Genomic DNA, 21,587 nt, shown 5'->3' with positions numbered 1-21,587 from the left:
TATAGATCTTGATCTTGTTGATCTAGATCTTGATCTTGATCTTGTTGGTCTAGATCTTGACCTTGATCTTGTCGATATAGATCTTGATCTTGATCATGTTGATCTTGATCTTGATCTTGTTGATATAGATCTTGATCTTGATCTTTATCTTGTTAATATAGATCTTGATCTTGATTAAGATCCAGATCAATCCAGTTTATAGAATATGTCAATAAATTATTAGATAGCTCGGACTGGGATTCGAAACCAGAACCTTCCGAAGACATTTCGGCTACTTGATCGTGATAATCTAGATCTAGATCCATTCTCGATCTAGATGATGTAGATCTACATCTAGATCTTAGTAGTGATGCTGATCTATGACTGGATCTCTATCAATCTATATATTTATTTAGGACTGGATCTCGATTTCAATCTAGATCTTCCACTAGGACTGGATCTCGATCTAAATATAGATTTTCATCTACGACTGAATCTGAATCGAGATCGATATCAATCCTGGTTTAGGTTGATATTAATCTTGATCTTGATCTAGATCTATTCTAGACCCAGTTTCTGATCTAGATCAAGAGTTACATCAGGTTCAAGATTACGATCACGATCAAAATCTTGATCTAAATGATCTTGATCGTGATCGAGATTTCAATCTAAGTCGATCGTGATCTAAATCTTGATCTTGATAGTCGTCTGTATCTTAATCTTGTTCGTGATTTCCAGGTAAATCCTAATCTAGATCAGAAAAAAAAACTAGAATAGATCGCGATCACGATCAGGATCAAGATCTAGATCAAGGTCCAGATCAGGATCAAGACCAAGATTCAGATAAGGATCTAGATTAAGATCTAGATTCAGATCGAAATCCAGTTCCTTGACGATCTAGATTAAGAACAAGATCCGGTCCTAGAACTCAGGATCATGTTAAAGAACTAGATGTAGATCTATAACAAGATCGAGAATAGATCTAGATCTATATCGGAATATCAAGATCTAGATTTAGATCTATTCTAACAACATCTAGATATCGACTACATTACCAAAATCACGATCCCGATCGAAAGGATTGTGATATAAATCTAATTCTAGTTCAACAAAATTAAGACTTACATTCAGATCTAGATCAACAAGATTCAAATAAAGATTTATATTTAGACCAATGAAATCAACTTCGAATCAGCATCATGATCAGGATCTACGTGTCAATCTAGATAACCAAGATTGAGATCTAGATGAACAAAATCAAGATCTCATCTAAGTTCTAGATCAAGATGAGGATCAAGATATCGAATTGTTTAAAAATAGAATAAAATAAAGATATAATTCAAAATTGTTGGTTAAAATTCAAAATTATTAAATAATGATAAATAAAATATGTGGCGCCACCTATAGATCGTTATGAGTACTCTAAACAACAACATGTGGCGCTTTCGTTTAGATCGCGCTTAGCTCGCGCCTGCGCCTTACTCGCGTCTGCGCCTAGAAACATCTCGTAAAAGAAAAGTCTAGATCAAAATTCTTAATTTTGGCTGAATATTAAGTAAAAATCGATCAATTAAAAATCAAAAGAGTTAAAATAAAGTAAAAATTCATTTTTGTATCAAAATCATTCATTTTGTTAATCTGGAAAGTGAATTTATCTAAAAGAATTCTCTCGAACTCAATCGAGAGAATTCCAGCTGAAAATTCGAGAATCCCGCCAGTGAAGTATATAAGCCAGTCCGTCCGGCGCTGCGTGTCAGTCCAATTCAAACGCTTTCTATTCACATCGTGATATCAAGCTAAAATAAAAGTCTTTCACTGCAACGAACTTGTCTACAAGTAAAATCTTGTTATTCTGAGCATAAGAAAATCATCTAAGTCAGCGTGTTTATAACTTAATCGAGAAAGCATCTTCTTTAGCGACTTCTAGACAAGAAAATCATCGTTTTCAAGGCTCGGTACTTCTTTTCACCCTGTTAGGTGACCTACAAGCTTCCTTGTGGTACACCTCAGAGAAAATCATCGTACCCAAGGCCCGGCTTGGTCATCACCTTGTAAGGTGCACCTGCAGGCTCCCTTGAACACCTTCTAGAAGTCTATTTCTAATCAACAGATCCAGCACCTCTTCTCCTTTGAGTTTACGGTGTCTAACCACTATTTTAACCATTTAAGTGACTTTCATTGATTTCATAAAACGAAACTGTGATCTAAAAGACTGTGTGTTCTGTAACTTAAACTTGTTCTTAATTTTGTAATAAATGTCAATAAAATTAACCTATAAACCTGACTCTCCAGATATTGTTCTTTAACACGAATAGATCAAGTTATATCATTAACGTGATCTATTCTAATTGATGTAAATTTCGAGATTTTACGGTCGAAACTATCTTTTTTTTTAACTTTTCTGCTATCAGCTTCAAACGTTAAGAAATAGTCTAAATCGATTGTATTTGATGTCCTGAACATTTGTATTATGACCTTAATTTCGCAAAAATTAAAAGTCGAATGTTCTGTGGACTTTAAAACACTCCTTCTATTGGACATAGTAGCTTGAAAAGTCTAGATTGTCCAGAAAATAGATCATTGGTCGGAAGTCATAGGACATAGGTAACAGGTCTTTTGGGTCATAGGACGTATGTCGTAGGTTTAAATAGTATATCACACATCTAGGGAAGTAAAATAAGAAATTTCTCAGATTAAATGTAATTGTCGGCCGAGGCCGAGCTTTCTTGTTTACTTCCTGTGGGGTGTATACTATTCTTTCACTGGTCGAAGGCAGGAAGCGTCACTTTCGTTTAGCGCAGCGGGCCGAAAGTTGACGCCTTCTGCCCGTCGAGTAAAAAAAAATTCCATTGTGTTTAAGAAAATTTTTCCGAAGCAAATCTTTTTTTTTTGTACTATGGTGTATTTATGAATCTTCAGTTAACGTTGGCCAAAGGTCCTTTGGTCATAGGTCAAAGTTCACATAAATCAAGGTTCATATAGGTCATATGTCAGTAGGTCATTGAATGACTAGAACATTGTAAAATTCAACTTTCGAATTATGCGAAATTAAGGTATAATTATGGATAAGAGAACGAATAAAAGCGACTAAGACTATCCCCGAGCTTTCTAAACCCTAGGAGCAAAGTTACACGATCAACAGTTCTGATTATAGAAGTCTAATTATTAAACTTTTTAATTTTACGAAATTAAGGTCTTGATCATGTTCAGGACATCAAAGACAATCGATACCTTTTCTAAACGTTTGAAGAATTCATCTTTTGAATTTTTTTAAATTAAGGTCTCAATAGTGTTTAGGGTATAGAATACGATTGATCCGCAATATTTTCTACCTTTCATGATCATAGTAGCATAGTTTCAAAATCGACAGTCCTGACCGTAGAACCTATGTTCTATAAAAGTTCATTTTTTTAATTTTGCAAAATTCGAGTCATTATCTTGTTTAGGACACATAATACAGGTTTTTGAAACTATCCTGAAGCTTTCCAGGACCCTAGGAGCGAAGTCATAAGTTCAACTGTTCGTAAAACGTCAGAATATTGAACTTACGACTTTTGCAAAATTAACATTATAATCGTGTAGGAAAACAAACACAAGCAAGCTATCTCTGAGCGAACAATGCTAATAGAAGCTGAGTTTCATAATCGTCATTTATAACCGTGGAAAATCAATCAATTTCACATTCGAATTTTGCGAAATAAAGGTTATAATCGTGTTTAGGACATTAAATACAATCTATTTAACTTATACCAAGCTGTTCAAGCCCATATGAGCATAGTTACAAAATCATCAGATCTGACGTCAAATAGAGGTCATAATAGATCACATAGGTCATTGGTCATAGATCACATGGTTCATAGTTCACATAAATCATTGATAATAGGTTATATGGATCATAGGGCATGTGACCTATGTGACTTATGTGACCTATAAATTACGGTATTTACCTATAACATATAATCTATGTTTCCTCTAATCTATGACCTATGTAAACTATTACTAATGATCTTTGACTAATGACCTGCTACCTATAGGTTATAACCTATGACGTATGTATAGGTCCTGTATGTATTATTACTGCGACCACTCAATCGTGATTTACATCTTGATCTAAATCTTGATCGTAATCTAGATCTTAATCAGATCTTGATCGTGAACTAGATTTTGATATTAATCGTTATTTACATCTCGATGTAAATACTGATCTAGATCTTGATCTTGATCCCGATCTAGATCAAGTTCAAGAATAGATCGAGATATGGATCCGGATCACAAAGATGTAGTCGTCTACATCACTAAAATCAAAATCTAGATCAACCAGATTGTGATATATTTAGATCTAGATCATTGAAATCAGGCTCAAGATCATGATCTACATGTAAATCTACATTAACAATATTGAGATCTTGATCAGGATCAACATTAAGATCTAGATGTCGAACTAGATTAACAAGATTGAGATATAAATCAACAAAATCCAGATATTGATCTAGATCAAAGTCAAGATCAAGATCTTAATCAAAATCAAGATAAAGATATATCAGGATCAAGATCAAGATCAAGATCTAGATAAGGATCAGGATCAAGATTTAGATTAGGACCACGATCAAGATCTACATCAGTATCAAGATCAAGATCTACATCAGTATCAAGATCAAGATCTACATCAGGATCAAGATCACGATCTAGATATCATTCAGATCAACGAGATAAAGATATGGATCTACATGAAGATGAAGATCTTGATTCTAATCCTGATCTAGATCTAGATCACGATAACGATCAAGATCAAGATTTAGTCGAGATCTAGATCACGATTATGATCAAGATCTTGAACGTGATATAAATCTAGATCTTGATCGTGATCTTGATCTTAATCTTAATCTAGATCTCGATGTGAATCGTGATCTAGTTCTCGATCAAGATCAGGATCACGATTAAGATCTAGATATAGATCAGGATTATGATTAAAATCTATATGTAGATCTAGATCGACAAGATTTAGAGATTAATCTAATCAACACGATCTAGATCCAGATCAACAAGATTGTGATATGGATCTAGTTCAACAAAATTAAGACATAGATTTAGATCTACATCAACAAAATTAAGATATGGTTTTATATCTAGATCAACAAAATCAAGATCTAAATCGCAATCAAGATCATGATCTAGATGTGATCAACAAATTTATATTAACAAGGTTGAGATCTAGTTCAACGAACTCAAGATTTAGTTCAAGTTTAAGATAAAGATTAAGATCAAGTCAAGATCAAGATCAAGATCTATATCATATCTTGTTGATCTAGATCTAGATCTTGAACTTATTGATCTAAATCTACATCTAAATCTTCATCCAAATCTTATATCTGATCCTGGTCTAGGACTGGATCCCGATCTTAATCTAGATTCTTGATCCTGATCCTTATCTAGATCTTGATCCTGATCTACATAAAGATCTTGATTCTGATCTAGATTAAGATCTTCATCTTGATCTTGATCAAGATCTTGATCCTGATCTAGATCTAGATATATTCTAGATCTTGTTCCTGATCTAGATCAACAAAATCATGGTCTTGCCCAAGAACAAAATCGTGATCAAGATTTAGATCGAAATTTATATCAAGATTTCGATTACGATCAAGATCTAGATCACCATCACGATCACGGTCAAAATCTGGATCAATCGTATTCTATACCCTAAATACGATTAAGACCTTAATTCAAAAAAATTCGAAAGATGAATTCTTCAAACGTTTAGAAATGGTACAAATAGATTGTATATGATGTCCTCAACATAATCGATACCTCAATTTCGTTAAATTAAAAAGTTTAATATTTAGACTTCTACAATCAGAACTGTTGATCGTGTAATTTTGCTCCTAGGGTTTAGAGAGCTCGGGAATAGTCCTAGTCGCTTTTATTCGATCTCCTATACATGATTGTACCTTAATTTCGCAAATTTCGAAAGTCGAATTTTACAATATTCTAGCCATTCAGTGACCTACTGACATATGACCTATATGACCTTGATTTATGTGAACTTTGACCTATGACCTTTGACCAGCGTTAACTGAAGTTACAGAAATACACGAAAGTACAAAAGATTTGCTTCATATAAAGTTTCTTAAACACAATAGAATTTTTTTTTTACTCGACGGGCAGAAGGCGTCAACTTTCGGCCTGCTGCGCTAAACAAAAGTGCCGCTTTCTGCCTTCGTCGAGCGAAGAAATAGTATACACCCCACAGGAAGTAGATAAGAAAGTTTGCTTTCCCTTCGCCGACAATTACATGTGATCTGAGAAATCTCTTATTTTACTTCCAGAGGTGTGTAATATACTTATAATTTAAACCTACGACATACGTCCTATGATCCAAGAGACTTGTTACCTATGTCATGACTTTTGACAAATGACCTATTTTCTAGAAAATCTAGACTATTTTCGAGCTACTAATGCCCATAGAAGCAGATTTGGTAACTCCACAGAACATCGAAAAATTCGACTTTTAATTTTTGCAAAATTGGTCATAACAATGTTCAGGACATCAAATACAATCGATTTGGACTATTTCTTAACGTTTCAAGCCCATTAGTCTAAGAGCCCGTGAACCCCAGACCTTCGTTATTTTATAAAAGCTGAAAGTTTGTCAGCGCATGCTCCTAACACAGGTAAGAACGATGGACTATTATGAAGTTTGGGTTACCGTGGCTTTGGCAGGTAAACGGTACTAAAGGTGTGTAAAATACCGATCTAAATTCATCAAATAATAAAGTGTGATTTTTTGGTATTATCTTCAGAATATTATTAAAAATGACGTTATTGATTGCCAGACACTTAACATCGTGGCAACCCCTTGCCAGACACCCCTAATGTTCATGAGGTTATAATTCTACTTATGTTATAGTATAAAAGCTGATTTTTATATATAATACTTAGGTAATAATTAGATGATGTTTCCTCATCAGCCAGACATTTTTGATAGTTCCAACCCCTTGCCAGACAATGATGTAGGGTTGCTGTAGGAGCGAGCGCGAGACAGTATATGTATGGTGGGTGCGAGTGAGATGGCGAGATAGGTCTATCGTGATCCCTCACTGCGCAGTTGTTATTTCTACTGCGCATGTATTGTTTAGTACTTAGTACATGTTTACATCAGCTAAAATAATCTTATATGCTATCCAAGTATTATTAATTTAATAGTTATTATTAATTAACAACATAAAATATTTCGAATATATACAGACTATAAAGTATATTCAATATATTATTAGTGTATGAAACGTACATTATATGCTTACAATTTGTTTTTGTGAATTTTAAATCAAAGTGATTTTGTTTAAAAAATTAAGTCATGGGTGATACATTAATTTGTGTTATTTGTAAGAAAAGTAGTGGTAAAATAATATTATTTTCTGAGGAGACATTGAAAAAATGTGAATTAATTTTAAAATTGCGAAAAAAACATAACCTTAAATATAATAACATCATTCTTCCACGTGAATATACAGAGAGTGGTTATCACAGGGAATGTTACAAATCATTCACAGGACTGATGAAAAAATATTTTACCCCAGAACCTAAAAATTCTAAAAAGACTGTTGAAACAGAGCAAGAAAAAGAACCATCTAAAGACGTAATTACATCAACAGACGATTCAATACCAGGTTCATCGCATTTGTCTGAGTTAACTGTATCACACCCACCTTCAGCTTCTCAATCAACAGAACTTCAACCTTCCCAGGCCGCTGTGGACATTCGCGGACTTGAAGAAGTGAGTGAAAATGCTAATGCAACCACAGAAGTAAATAGTTCGATACAAAGTGATACCAGTGTTGATATAAGTAAAAAAATTTGTTTATTTTGCAATAAAAAAAAGAGACAAGTGAGATCAAAAATGCTTCCACTCCATGAAGGTGATAAAAACCAATTTCAGTCTCGTATAATGTCTAGCATTGAAAATCAAAAAGAGTATAATGAGTTGTTAAGTAGATTGGAAAGTATTGCAAGTCCGAAAATATACTATCACACTGACTGTAGGATTCAGTTTAATAATAAAATATCTTCATTGGCGAAAATATCTGTTAAAAGTGATTGGCATCATTATCGAGAGTACCACCAAGAAGCTTTCAATGAAATTTGTAGCATCATAGAAGAAGATATTATCAACAACGGCCGCTGTCATTTATTGATTCATTTACATGAATTATATACTGATTCATTGGAGAGAATTTGTGCAGAGAATTCCATTGAAATAGATACTACTTTTACTGCACATCACCTAGAAGAAAAAATTGATAAGAAGTTTTCCAAAAATGTTAAATTCTTTACAATCCGGAATAAAAAAATAATAGCACCCAATTATATGAAGACGATCGACGAAACAGTATTGGACAACTTAAAATCTGAAAATATTATCCAAAAAGCGGCATTAGTCTTACGAAAAACTATTTTGACAATGGACAAGAAAAAATTACCATCTAAAAATCTTTCAGCACAGCATTTAATTGCAGGTGAAGCTTCTATACCGCAAGAATTATTTGATTTTTATTCTACTCTCATAGGTGGTTCTAGACAGAAACGAAAAAGTGGCTCAAAATGTATTCGTCAAGTACGGTCTTACTGTCAAGATATTATTTATGCAATTCATAATGGTCAAGTCAAGACGTCTAAGCATATCACGATGGGTAATTTATCAACACGAGAATAATGGTTGGGTTCTCGAAGATAATCAGTACCATTTTAAATGGTTCGAAGGTGATCAGTTGCCAAATTTCGTCAGAGAATCACTGAAAGCTGTCTCAGGTATGAATACTACTTCAAACCATTATACATTATTCTTTGATATTTTCAATCCCATTAACTTTTTCATATTTCTACAGAAATTGACGAAGAAGAAGAAGAAGACGACGATATCGAATGGAGTAACAGTGATGAAGAAAATGATAATATTGATTATAATGATGACAATGAATAAAATAATATTTTCTTCAATACACTATAATAATAATCTGTAATGTCATCAATCTATTTTTTTATACTTTATAATAACTTGTAATGTCATTAATCTATTTTTAATTAAATTTTTGAGTACTATATATTTGGTTTTTTTTTTATAATCTGTTATTGAGGGATCGCGATAGACCTATCTCGCCATCTCACTCGCACCCACCATACATATACTGTCTCGCGCTCGCTCCTACAGCAACCCTACATCATTGTCTGGCAAGGGGTTGGAACTATCAAAAATGTCTGGCTGATGAGGAAACATCATCTAATTATTACCTAAGTATTATATATAAAAATCAGCTCTTATACTATAACATAAGTAGAATTATAACCTCATGAACATTAGGGGTGTCTGGCAAGGGGTTGCCACGATGTTAAGTGTCTGGCAATCAATAACGTCATTTTTAATAATATTCTGAAGATCATACCAAAAAATCAAACTTTATTATTTGATGAATTTAGATCGGTATTTTACACACCTTTAGTACCGTTTACCTGCCAAAGCCACGGTAACCCAAACTTCATAATAGTCCATCGTTCTTACCTGTGTTAGGAGCATGCGCTGACAAACTTTCAGCTTTTATAAAATAACGAAGGTCTGGGGTTCACGGGCTCTTGCTCTACATAGCAGCAAAGTTAAACAATAGACACTTTCGACCCTAAAACATCGAAATTTACATCAATTCAAATAGATCGTTATTGATATAACTTGATCTATTTGATCTTTATTTTCATCTTGATCTTAAACTTGATTTTGAAACAGATCAAGATCGTTCAACAAAATTAAGACAAAGATTTCGATCTACGTAACAAGATTAAGTATTATAGCAAATAAACAAATTTAACAGTTTCGACAGTGTAACGTGTAAATATTGAACTTTCTATTTAAGGGGAAATTAAGACCATAATTTCCTTCAGGATTCCAAGTACTAGCGATCTAGACTATTCCCGAGCTTTCACAACACAAAGAAGTAATATTAACAAATTAACAGATTTGTTCGTAAGACGTCCAAATATTGACCTTTCGAATATTCCAAAACTAATGTCAGAATCGTTTTAAGGATATAAATCACTATCGTTCTAGATATTTCTTGGGCATTCAAAGCCCATAGGTGCACAGTTAAGATATAGACGGATCTGACTGAAAACCTCCAAATATTCAACTAGCTAAGTTTACCTAATAAAGGTTCTAATCGTTTTAAGGAAATCGATTAAAATTAATCTAGTCTATTCCATAGCTTTCAGAGCCCATAGAATAAAAGTTTCTAAATCGACAGATATGACCTTGAAACGAATATTTGGAATATTTATCTACTTGAATTTTACGCTTGTGATTCTTTGCCTTGATCTTGATCTCGATCTGAATTTTGATTTTGATCTTGTTGATCTCGATCTTGTCGATCTTTATCATGAACTGGATCTGGTTGACCTTGATCCAGATCTTCATCTTGACGGTGTTGCTGATTCTAATCTTGATCTTGATATGGATGTACTCGATGTTGATCTCGATCATGAAGATCTTTTAGCGTCCAATTAATTCAACTTTCTAGATTCGCAAAATTAAGGTCTCAATCGTGTTTATGACATTAAATAAAGCGTTTTTGATGATAATCTATCAAGGTTTTTTAAAAGGTTTTTTAAAGCCCATAGGGGCAAAATAAAGATCTCAACCGATCCAAATGTAAAAACTTCTGAATATTTAATTCTTAGTAATTTTGCATAATAAAGGTTATGATCGTATTTAGAACATCGAATGCTATCGACCTAGACTATTCCTGAGCTTTCAAAGCCCATAAAAGCAAATTTACAATATCGACAGTTCTGACTTCTGAACGTAGAAATATTAAACTTGTATTTGCAAAATCACAGTTATAAACATGTTTAGGACCCCTGATGCTAGCGATCTAGACTTTTTGACCGAGTTTTCCTAATTTATAGCAGCATAGTTACAATATCAACAAATCTGACTGTGGAACGACTAAATATTCGACTACCGTGCATAGGAGCAATGTGAAGATGTCGACCGATCCGACTGCATAATTCAATTTACTGATTCGGCAAAATAAACGATATAATCCTGTTTATGACATCGAATACAAGCGATGTCTATTCCTGAGCTCTTATAGCTTATGAGCTATGGCTTGATCTTCATCTCTGGATCTATATCTTGTCATCAATTTTGATGTTGATCTCGATCTTAAACGACCTTGATCTTTATCTAGCTCTAAATTATGATCTAAGTAAGGATCTGGATCTAGCTGATCATCATCTAAATTTTGATCCAAATCTTGATCGTTTGATCTTGCTGTCGATCTCGTTATTATCTTGACCGATCTCGATCTTGATCTTATAAGTGATTTTGATCTCGATTTTAATCTTGATCTTGATCTCGATCATATTAGTGATCTTGATCTCGATCTTATTAGTGATCATGATCTCGATCTTATTAGTGATCTTAAAATCGATCTCAATCTTCATCTTAATCTCTTTAGTGATCTTGATATCGATCTTAAACTTGATCTTGATCACATAAGTGATCTTGATCTCAATCTTAATCTTGATCTTGATCTCTTTTTTAATCTATATCGATCCTGATAAAAATAATAATTATACTAAAAAAAATTATTATTACAATAATAATAATAATAATAATAATATTAATAAAAATAATGTTAATATTTATAATTATAATGTCCGAAAAAAAAATTACTCAGAATAAAAAAAAAAATAAATAATTTTCATAAAAAATTTCCTCAACATAATAAAATTTGTTACATGCCGTAAGATGGTATTTTATCAATAATAATTAAATTATAAATTTTGAGTGTATTTTGCACGATTAGTTAATCAAGTGATTTTATAATATCAAAAGAACTAAACACGTGACACGAGCTTCCAATAACAATGGATTTTGTGTTGTAAGTATACTTTTTTTTATTTATATCGAAATTGTTGTTGATCTTATAAAAATGTAATTTTAATTTAATTTTATTAAAAAAATGTAATTAAACAAATAAGATTTTTATAGTTTCCAAAAAATCTATCATTATGAATGTTTATTTTGAAATGTCAATGGAAATATTGGTTGAATGAAAAAATTATAAGAGACAATGTGTTCATAAAATTAAATTTTCTACTTTTGTTTGAAAAATTTTTCCATAAAACATATTTTTGTTATAATTCCATATAATTTCATAAATTAAAACTCATTTCAAAACTGCGGCAAAAATCCTGGCCCTAATTATACTTTTAATATTTTTCATTATTAAATAATTTCATTAATTCTATTTATGTATGTTTTGTACAGTGAGCAATGCCAAGAAAACGCAAAGGGGCTGATTTGAGCCGCAGTACAAGTAAAGCTCGAAACTTGCGAAATAGCAGATTCGAAAGAACAGAAGAATAAATCCAGCAACAAAATACTGATGCACGTGTCAGAATGGCGCAATTGCATCAAGAAGAGCCAGAAGATACATGAGCTGAACGCAATGAAGTGAGAAAATTAGTAGAACAACGACAATCACGCCGTTTCACAGTCAATAGACGATGAACATATTACCAACAACGACAACACGTACATCGAGCAATAATTAATAAAGAACGTGATCGAAGCCAGGATTTTAAATGGCAAGTTCAGAGGTGAAAATACCACAGATTCCTATTATACCTACAGATGTGCCAATTCAATTCAAACGTATTCAGTTTCCGATTAGATTGGCATTTGCAATGACTATCATCAAATCCCAAGGTCAAACGATGTCTGTTTGTGGATTAGAATTAAGAACACCATGTTTTTTACACGGACAATTATACGTGGCATGCTCTCGAGTGAGTAAACAATCCAGTTTGTTTGTGTTAGCTACAGATGGGCTAACAAAAAATATTGTTCACGCTATAGCATTAAAAGATTGATATTGTTTAATATTATGACTGTCGTAATTGTTTAATTAATGATATATAATTTTAAGGAATAAATTATAATAACTTAAAAATAATGTTTGCCTTTTGTTATTTTTATATTCCCTCATCGTTCACAGCGCTCCATGCTTATTTCACGCGTATACCACATTCTTACATACATACAATATACACATTCTTAACATACATACATACTTACAATAAGTAAGCTATTTTTAGTCTACACTAGAAATTACTAGGAAATTATTTATATGGCAAAACAATGTTTACCGGGTCAGCTAGTAATAATAATAATAATATTTTTAATTATAATTAGAGAAAAAAAAAAAAAATTACTCAGAATAAAAAAATTTTCATAAAAAATTTCCTCAACAAAATAAATTTTTTTTCAGGATCTTGATCAAGATCTTGTTGATCTTATTCTTGCTTATCCGTATCTCAATTCTGATCTGAATTTTGCTCTTTTGATCTTGAATTTGAACTTGATCTTGATCTTGTTGATCTTGATTACGACCTTAATCTTAACCTTGATCTCTCTCTCAATCTTGATCTCGATCTAGCTGATCCTCATCTTAATTTTGATCCGAATCTTGATCTTTTGATCTTGCCGTCGATCTCGTTCTTGCTCTTGACTTCGATCTCGATGTTGGTCTTGACTCGAACTCGATCTTGATCTTGACCGATCTCGATCATGATCTTGCTTCTTTATTTCATTTCTTATCTGGATCTTGATCTTTTGATCTCGAATTTTAACTTGATCTTGTCGATCTTGATTTTGATCTTAATCTTGATCTCTATCTCAATCTTGATCTGGATCTTACTCTTGATCTTGATCTTGTTATATCCGGCGTGATGTCTAAAATACAGGGCCTCCCATTCCTGCCGAAAAGTGCAGCGCTTGCATATTGAGGGACTGGACTGCGTGAGAACTTACTCCAGGCCGAAGAATACACATTACCGCGCATTGTCACCTCATCGCAGGAACCAATTGTTTAATTAGTAGCCCCACTTAATGAATCGCAACCGAGGTGATAAAAGACACGAACACCATTCGATAGCTCATTTACAAGGTAACAGTTCTGCCTTAAAGCCCGGGTGAGTCCTATACCCCGACACGTATAGGCAGACCAATTATTAAATTAAATTAGTCATCTTTCCCCTAATTATTCATTTCGGTTTCCTTAACGGTATTTCTGAGTTCTGTAATAGCGATTCTTCGAGTCACGATTCGTTTTGACGATAATCGAGATTCCCACAGTTCCAGTGACCAGGTCCCACTCTCAAATTATTATTTTCTTCTTTAGTAAATTTATAATCGGCGAACTTTGTTTGCCGGAGTCGTTACTCCGGTTACGAACTCATATTAACTTTCAAACTTTGTTTTTATATTGTTATTAGTTTATAAGTTGTTAATAAGTAAATAGTGTAAGTTAAGACGTGTTTGCCCATAGGGCCAGTTAAACAGGATATATAAACTAAAAACCCGAATCGAAGTGTATCATCATCCTTAAGTTAAGAACCTTCAACCTTCAATCTCCAGTCAGCAGGAGGAAGCGAGAAGCCAAGCAGCGGAACTCAAAGGCACAACGTCCAATCAAAGTCCGAATCGAATCATCATTGGAATTAGGATTCGCAATAGTAAGTGGAGGATATTTTATTATTTTCGAGGTCGATTGTCATATCCAAGGGGCCCTCTGCGGGGTTTTCACCTTCACGAACCCATAAAATATAAACTTAACGATTATTTCGTTAGGGAAATTCATGTGTTATCCGGACCTCCGTTAATCCAGCTACCGCATTTTAAGATCTTATTTTTCGGACATCACAATCTCGATCACGATCTTAATCTTGGTCTTGATCTGGATTTTAATCTAGATCTTGATCTAGCTTTAAATACAGATCTCGATCTAGCTAATCCTTATCTTAATTTTGATCCGAATCTTGATTTTTTGATCTTGCCGTCGTTCTCGTTCTTGCTCGTGACTTCGATCTCGATCTCCATCTTGACGGATCTCGATCATGATCGTGATCTAGATCTTGTTGATCTTATTCTTGCTTATCCTTATCACAATTCTGATCTAAATCTTGATCTTTTGATCTTGAATTTGAATTTGATCTTGTTGATCTTTATTTTGACCCTAATCTTAATCTTGATCTCGATCATAATAGTGATCTTGATCTTAATCTTTATCTTGATCTCGATTGCAATCGTCATCTCGATTGCAATCTTGATCTCGATCTCATTCTTAATATAGATCTTGATTTCGATATTAATCTTGATCTTGATCTAGATCTTGTTAATCTCGATCTCGATCGTGACCTTTTGATCTCGTTGCGTCGAAATAAATATTTAACTTTATAATTTAGCAAAATAGAGGTCATATTCGTGTTAAGGACAATAATTACAAGCGTTTCAGACTATTCTTGAGAATTTGAAGCCCTTTGGAGCAAAGTCAAGATATCGACCGATCTGACCGTGAAACGTCTAAATATTTAAATTTCTAATTCTGCAAAATAGCGGTTTTAATCGTGTCTAGGATATCGAATTAATAAGCGATCTCAACTATTCCTGTGCTTTCTCAGCCAATAGGAGTTTGATCTTGATATTGTTAATCTTGATGTTGTTCTTGATCTTGATCTTGTTAGTCTAAATCTTGATCTTGTCGATATCGATCTTGATCTTGATCTTTTCTCGATCTTAATTTTGACCGTGATTTTGATTTTGATCTTTTTCTTCATCTTGTTGATATTGATCTTGATCTTGTTGATCTTCGAAGTTCAAGATTAAGAACAACAGGATGTACAAGAGAGATCAAGCAAGATCAATACTATCAATATCTAGATTAAGATCAATACTATCAATAGCTAGATTCAGATCAATATCTAGATTAAGATCAACAAGATCAAAATCTAGATCAAGATGAACAAGATTGAAATATGAAGGATGATCGAAAGTTTTCGGTCATTCTTGATCTTTATGATCGTGATCCCAATCTTGATCTTGATGATCTTGATTTCGTTGATGTTGATATTAATCTTGATCTAGATATTGTTGATCTTGATCTTGATTGAGCTCGATCTTCTTAATCTCGATCTCGATCGTGACTTTTCGATCTCGTTGGGTCAAAATGAATATTCAACTTTCGAATTTTGCAAAATTGAGTTCATAATCGCGGTTAGGACATTGAATACAAGCGTTTCATACTATTCTTGAGCATTTGAAAGGCTTAGGAGCTAGGTTAAGATATCGACGGGTCTGACCGTGAAACATTCAAATAATAAACTTGCTAATTTTGCAAAATAAAGACTATAACTGTGTCAAGATTATCGAATATAAGCGACCCAGACTCTCCCAAGCTTTTAAAGCCCATTAGAGCAAAGTTACAATATCGACTGATCTGACAGTGGAACGTCCAAATTACTCGAATTTTACTCTCGTGAATCTTGATCTCGATCTCATTAAATTTGTTGCGTTCAAAAATTCAACTTTTTCATTTTGCACTATTAAGGTCATGATCGGGTTTATCGATATTGAAAACAAGTGTTCAAGATTATTGCCGATCTTTAAGTGCCCATAGAAGGTAAGTTACAAAAATGACGTTGTAATCTTCATATTGGTGATCTTGATTTCGATCTCGATTTAGTTGATCTCGATCTTGACTTTGATCTTGATCTTGATCATGACTTTGATCTTAATCTCTATCCTGATTTTGTTGATCATGATCTTGATATTGTTGTTCTTGATTTTAATCTAGTTAATCTGGATCTCCCTTATTCTGGATCTAGAAATTGACCTGCTTCATCTTGTTGATCTTGAGCTTGATCTCGATAATTAATCTTGATCTCGAATTAATCTTGATCTAGATCAATTTTATATTATTTTATTTAATGAATAATTAATTTTAAATTATTCAAATTAATTTCAGATCATTATTAATAATTTTCAAATGTGAAAATTTATTTCAGATCATTACTAATCAATTTTCGAATGTGAAAATTAATAATATATAATACATCATTAGTTTTTTAATTGAAAATTAATTTTAGATAATGAATAATTAATTTTTGAATATAAAAATTGATTTTGGAATATACATGTTTAATTTTATTATATGAGGTTGATATTATATATTTATTTTTTTTTTAATTTTTTTGAAGTCGCATAAACTACTAAGGTCATGAGCGACTACGGTAGAGGATAAACTTTTCAAGTTTTTTACTTGTTTTATTTTTTGGGTTGAGCAGAATACTCTTAAATATTAAAAATATTCATTGGTGTACGCCGGACTCGAACCCAGTCCAGTGCTTTGGTAAACAAGGGCCGGATCTGATAGAGCTCTTGCGCGCCTTCAGATTTATATTATACTAGCCGTTACCCGCCCGCTTCGCGTGGCATAAAATACATGCCAAGTGAAAGAAATATTAAATTATGTTTCTAGCTGCCTAATTATTTATCATGAACGGATTTTACGAAATTAAGACACCCTTAATTACTTAGGGTCTTATCGATTTATATGAATTAAAATAATAAATAACACAGCTTTCCACATCACCATGGAGGTACTGTGTCGTACGATGCTTTCCCATTATTTTACATGGCGGAATCCCCAGTAGGCCTACACCATGGACCGACGTGAGTGTCAATGCCATCAAGTTTAGAATTTGTTACACATATCGAATCTGTATAAATATAGATTGGATATAAACAACTTAAACCTAGGCATCAATACTCTGTCGTGCTAAATAAAAAGACAGTAATTTAACTTATATCTTTTTTATTAACTAATTCTAAATGAACATTGGTTATAAATTTAAAACTATGAACTTTTTACCATATTGCTATCATTTTCTATTCTATCATTGTTCTTATTTTCATAATGTTATTATTTTCATAGTTTTAAAATTTTTTTGATCACTAATTTTGTATATCAGAAAAGTAAATTAAAATCCAAAAAACACATTGTTCATAGTTTTAGCTTTACAATAAACCTGAAAACTATTAAAATATATTATTTATTATATCTATTCGTTTTCAATCTATATGTATCCAATCAATTAACACTAAACAAAATTGAAAGCTTGATAAACATTTCTTTTGTAACAGTAAAAAGAAATTATTATATAGGTAAAATATTTAAAATAATTGAATTAAAAACCATTCTAGCGGTAGATCCAAAAATTTTTTTAAATTTTCATATTTATTAATTGGATTACTGTTTATTTTCTGATTCTATCGATCTAATTTAAAGAAATTATTAATATAGTCAAAAATAGAAAATTAAATACTTAAAACTTGTTTATATACAACATTCTTCGTTTTTCCTATTGGTTGAAGAATGACCAAGCTGTCAGATGAACTTACTCTTGAGCATGCCACGTATAGTTGGCTATGAGAGAAACAGTCATTTCTTAAATCAATACCAGTCATCTTTGAACTCTGCCCTTGTGCCTTGTTAATCGTCATGGCATAACAAACTTTGACAGGAAATTGCAGACGTTTAAATTCGAAGTGGTAATCTGATGGAATCAGAGGGTTCCTTGGAATGAATACAGTTTCGCCTTCATATTTTCCGGTGAAAATCATGGCTTCAGTGATATTTTTGTGTAAGACCTTGACTTGAATCCTGGTACCATTACATAATTTTGGCGGATTTAAATTGCGGAGCAACATTATTGGAGTGCCAATCTTGAGTTGTAGAACATGAGGTGGTATCCCTGGTGGATTGAGTGTGTGTAAGAATTCAACAGGATAGTGGACAGCTTCTTCATCCTCCAGTACTTTGTCCACCGATTCATATCTTACTTGCTCAGTTGGCAGTTTCTCCAGCAAAAAGTTGTTAATACAATTGACTTGTTCATTGGTTGGTGTGAGGATGGCTCTCTCCTTTAACCATGAACTACAATTATCGCCAGCTTTGTCAATATTCGGGTATATTTTGTCAGTCAAGGTGATTAAATCTGGGACAGTTTCACAATTAATATAGGACACGTTTATTCTTTCGTCTTCTTCCGGAATTTGGCCATCACCTATATCAATCAGTATTTTTGAAAACTCTTCTGCTATCGAATTTGGCTGAAGATGAACACGCATATTGATAGTCAAAGATAAAACTTAGACCGAAGGCCATAAAATTGATGACTTAATACAGGCTTTAACTTCATCTGCACGTGTTCCTTGTGGCACAACAGGCAAAGTTTGTCTAAAATCACCGGCCAAGAGAACAATTACTCCTCCTATAATTCGGTCGCAACCTCTAATATCTTTGAGCAATCTGTTTAGAGCTTCAATACCATTTTTGTGAGCCATAGTGCATTCGTCCCAGATAATAATTTTTGTTTCTTGCAGCACATAAGCCATATCACTCTGTTTAGAGATGTTACAAAGTGGAGACTCAGAATAACCTAAATTGAGAGGTAATTTAAAGGCAGAGTGAGCTGTTTTACCTCCGTCTATCAAAGTCGCAGCAATTCCTGAAGAAGCAACGGCTATAGCGATGTTTTTTTTACTCCTGATTTTCGCAAGCAGTAAATTGATTAAAAACGTTTTTCCAGTACCACCTGGAGCATCAAGAAAATACAACTGCCAAGAATCAGATCTAATCGAATTTAAAATTTCATTGTAAACTTTTTTCTGTTCTAGATTTAATTTAGGAACATTTTCAGCTACAACTTTAGTTAAATAGACGGTGTCGTAAGCCAGTTCACGCAAATATTGACGATTAGTGACAATAAACCTTTCATCTCGGGTTGGAGAGTGGAGGCCGAACTGAAGAAGTGTTTTTCCAGACATTGATATAACAATATCTTCAAGTAGTATGAGACATTTGTTGTAAATAACGTCAAGTAACAGCTCAACATTTCCACCGTCTTGTTCTACCTCTCTCTTAATATCTTCTGAAAAATAATCTCGATATTTCTCCAATAATTTCGATAGGTCGTCAACATGACAAAAAACTAACATAATGGCAAACAGCTCACGGATCTTGTAGGGCGAATCAGAGATGCAAGCTTCATCCAGAGTGCGATACCAATTAGCGTCATCTTCTAGAAGACCAAGTGCTCTACATGCTGCTTGAAATGTTGGATGAAATCACTCCATCAAGATCATAATCTAGATCAAAATCCTGATCAAGATCTAAATCATCAAGGGCTCTACTAGATCTTGATCATAATATTCTAGATCTAGTTTTATATTATCATTTTGGCTCTGGCTCTTAATTTCTTTCATCTAGATCTAGATCTATATCGGGATCTTAATAATCTAGATCTCAATTTTTTGAATCTAGATCTGATCTTGATCTTGATCTTATCCTGATCTGGATCTTGATGTTGATCTTAATCCTGATCTGGATCAAGATCAAGATCTAGATTAGGATCACGATCAAGATCAAGCTCTCGATCAGGATCAATATCTATCTCGTCGATCTCATTGACATCTCTATCTATCCTGATCTAGATCAAGATTGTGATTTTGTTGATTTAAATTTCAATCTTGTCAATCGAGTTCGACATCTAGATCATGATTACAATCCTGATTTCGATCTTGATGACGTTGATCCAGATATTAATCTCTTAATTTTGTTGATCTAGATCTAAATCTATGTCATAATTCTGTTGATCTCGATCTTGATTTTGGTAATGGAGTCGTCATCTAAATCTTGTAGATGTAGATTATGATCTTGATCCTGATTTAGTTTATTTTATAAATCTAAATAATGCTGTGTAGGGGGGAAGAATAGGAGTTCTGCAATTATTACCTGAAACTTTCCACATTTACGCAACAGGATATTGGTAGGAAAGAATTGAGAAAGGAATGTGGAAAGGATCATCTCATTAATGTGAGTTTATAGAAAATGTGAGAAAAAATTATTAGATAGCTCGGACTGGGGTTCGAACCCAGAACCTTTCGAAGACATTTCGCCTACTTGATCGTGATAATCTAGATCTAGATCGATAATCTATTCTCGATCTAGTTGATGTAGATCTACATCTAGATCTAAGTTATGATGCTAATCTAGAACTTGATCTCGATCTAAATCTAGATCTTCGCCTACGACTGGATCTGAATCTTGATTTAGATGGTGATATAGATCTTGAGATTAATATTAATCCTGATCTAGATCTTGATCTCGATCTCGATGTATTCTAGACCTTGTTCCTCCTGATCTAGATCGGGATTGACATCAAGATCAAGATTTAGATCACGATTACCATCTTGATCTCGATCTTGATCTTGATCGTGATTTAGATCTCGATGTTAATCTTGATCTCAGTTAGTTGAAGATCTAGAGTCAGCAAGATCCAGTCCTGAATAAATATCTATATTTAGATCGAGACTCAGTCCTAGTTCTAGGGATAATGTTAATGAACTCGATGTAGATCTAGAACAAGATCGAGAATAGATCTAGTTCAGAAAAGATCGAGAATAGATCTAGTTCTAGAAAAGATCAAAAGATCAAGATCTAGGATGTAGATCTAGACTAACAACATGTAGATGTCGACTACATTACAAAAATCGAGTTCGAAATCGACAAGGTTTTGATATAGATTTAGATCTAGTTCAACAAAATTGAGACATATATTGAAATCTGGATCAATATGATTAAGATATGGATTTATATCAGGATCAAGATCATGATTCCGATCAGAATAAAGATCAAGATCAAGATCTAGATTAGGAT

The 21,587-nt window shown here is 33.1% G+C and overlaps 3 protein-coding genes across 3 annotated transcripts; 1 reads left to right on the top strand and 2 right to left on the bottom strand.

The window, feature by feature from the left end:
- Positions 1-6,651: 6,651 nt before the first annotated feature.
- Positions 6,652-8,965, top strand: LOC123267394. The gene is made up of 2 exons (XM_044731998.1): positions 6,652-8,784; positions 8,862-8,965. Exon 1 carries the CDS (start codon positions 7,334-7,336, stop codon positions 8,687-8,689), a length of 1,356 nt encoding a protein of 451 aa, XP_044587933.1. The 5' UTR covers positions 6,652-7,333; the 3' UTR covers positions 8,690-8,784; positions 8,862-8,965.
- Positions 8,966-15,718: 6,753 nt separating this feature from the next.
- Positions 15,719-18,997, bottom strand: LOC123267992. Its single transcript, XM_044732876.1, has 2 exons — positions 18,328-18,997; positions 15,719-15,816 (listed from the first exon to the last, which is right to left on the bottom strand). The coding sequence occupies exons 1-2, from the start codon at positions 18,995-18,997 to the stop codon at positions 15,719-15,721; spliced, it is 768 nt and encodes a 255-aa protein (XP_044588811.1).
- Positions 18,998-19,018: 21 nt separating this feature from the next.
- On the bottom strand, positions 19,019-19,867 carry LOC123267991 (ATP-dependent DNA helicase PIF7-like). The gene has a single exon (XM_044732874.1). It carries the CDS (start codon positions 19,865-19,867, stop codon positions 19,019-19,021), a length of 849 nt encoding a protein of 282 aa, XP_044588809.1.
- Positions 19,868-21,587: the final 1,720 nt, after the last annotated feature.

This window comes from Cotesia glomerata, linkage group LG6 (genome assembly GCF_020080835.1).
Source record: "Cotesia glomerata isolate CgM1 linkage group LG6, MPM_Cglom_v2.3, whole genome shotgun sequence".
In the NCBI taxonomy this organism is placed as follows: domain Eukaryota; kingdom Metazoa; phylum Arthropoda; class Insecta; order Hymenoptera; family Braconidae; genus Cotesia; species Cotesia glomerata.
The sequence above is the reverse complement of the archived record's forward strand: the minus strand, read 5'-3'. Positions and strand labels throughout refer to the sequence as shown.

What these genes read in the sequence shown, in the direction of transcription:
- LOC123267394 (XM_044731998.1), top strand. Translation starts at nt 7,334, where the DNA reads ATGGGTGATACATTAATTTGTGTTATTTGTAAGAAAAGTAGTGGTAAA.
- LOC123267991 (XM_044732874.1), bottom strand. Translation starts at nt 19,867, where the DNA reads ATGTTAGTTTTTTGTCATGTTGACGACCTATCGAAATTATTGGAGAAA.
- LOC123267992 (XM_044732876.1), bottom strand. Translation starts at nt 18,997, where the DNA reads ATGCGTGTTCATCTTCAGCCAAATTCGATAGCAGAAGAGTTTTCAAAA. An exon ending in GCAGAGTTCAAAGATGACTG is followed by an intron (nt 15,817 to 18,327) that starts GTATTGATTTAA and finishes ATCTTGATCTAG; the next exon opens with ATTTTGATCTTGTTGATCTT.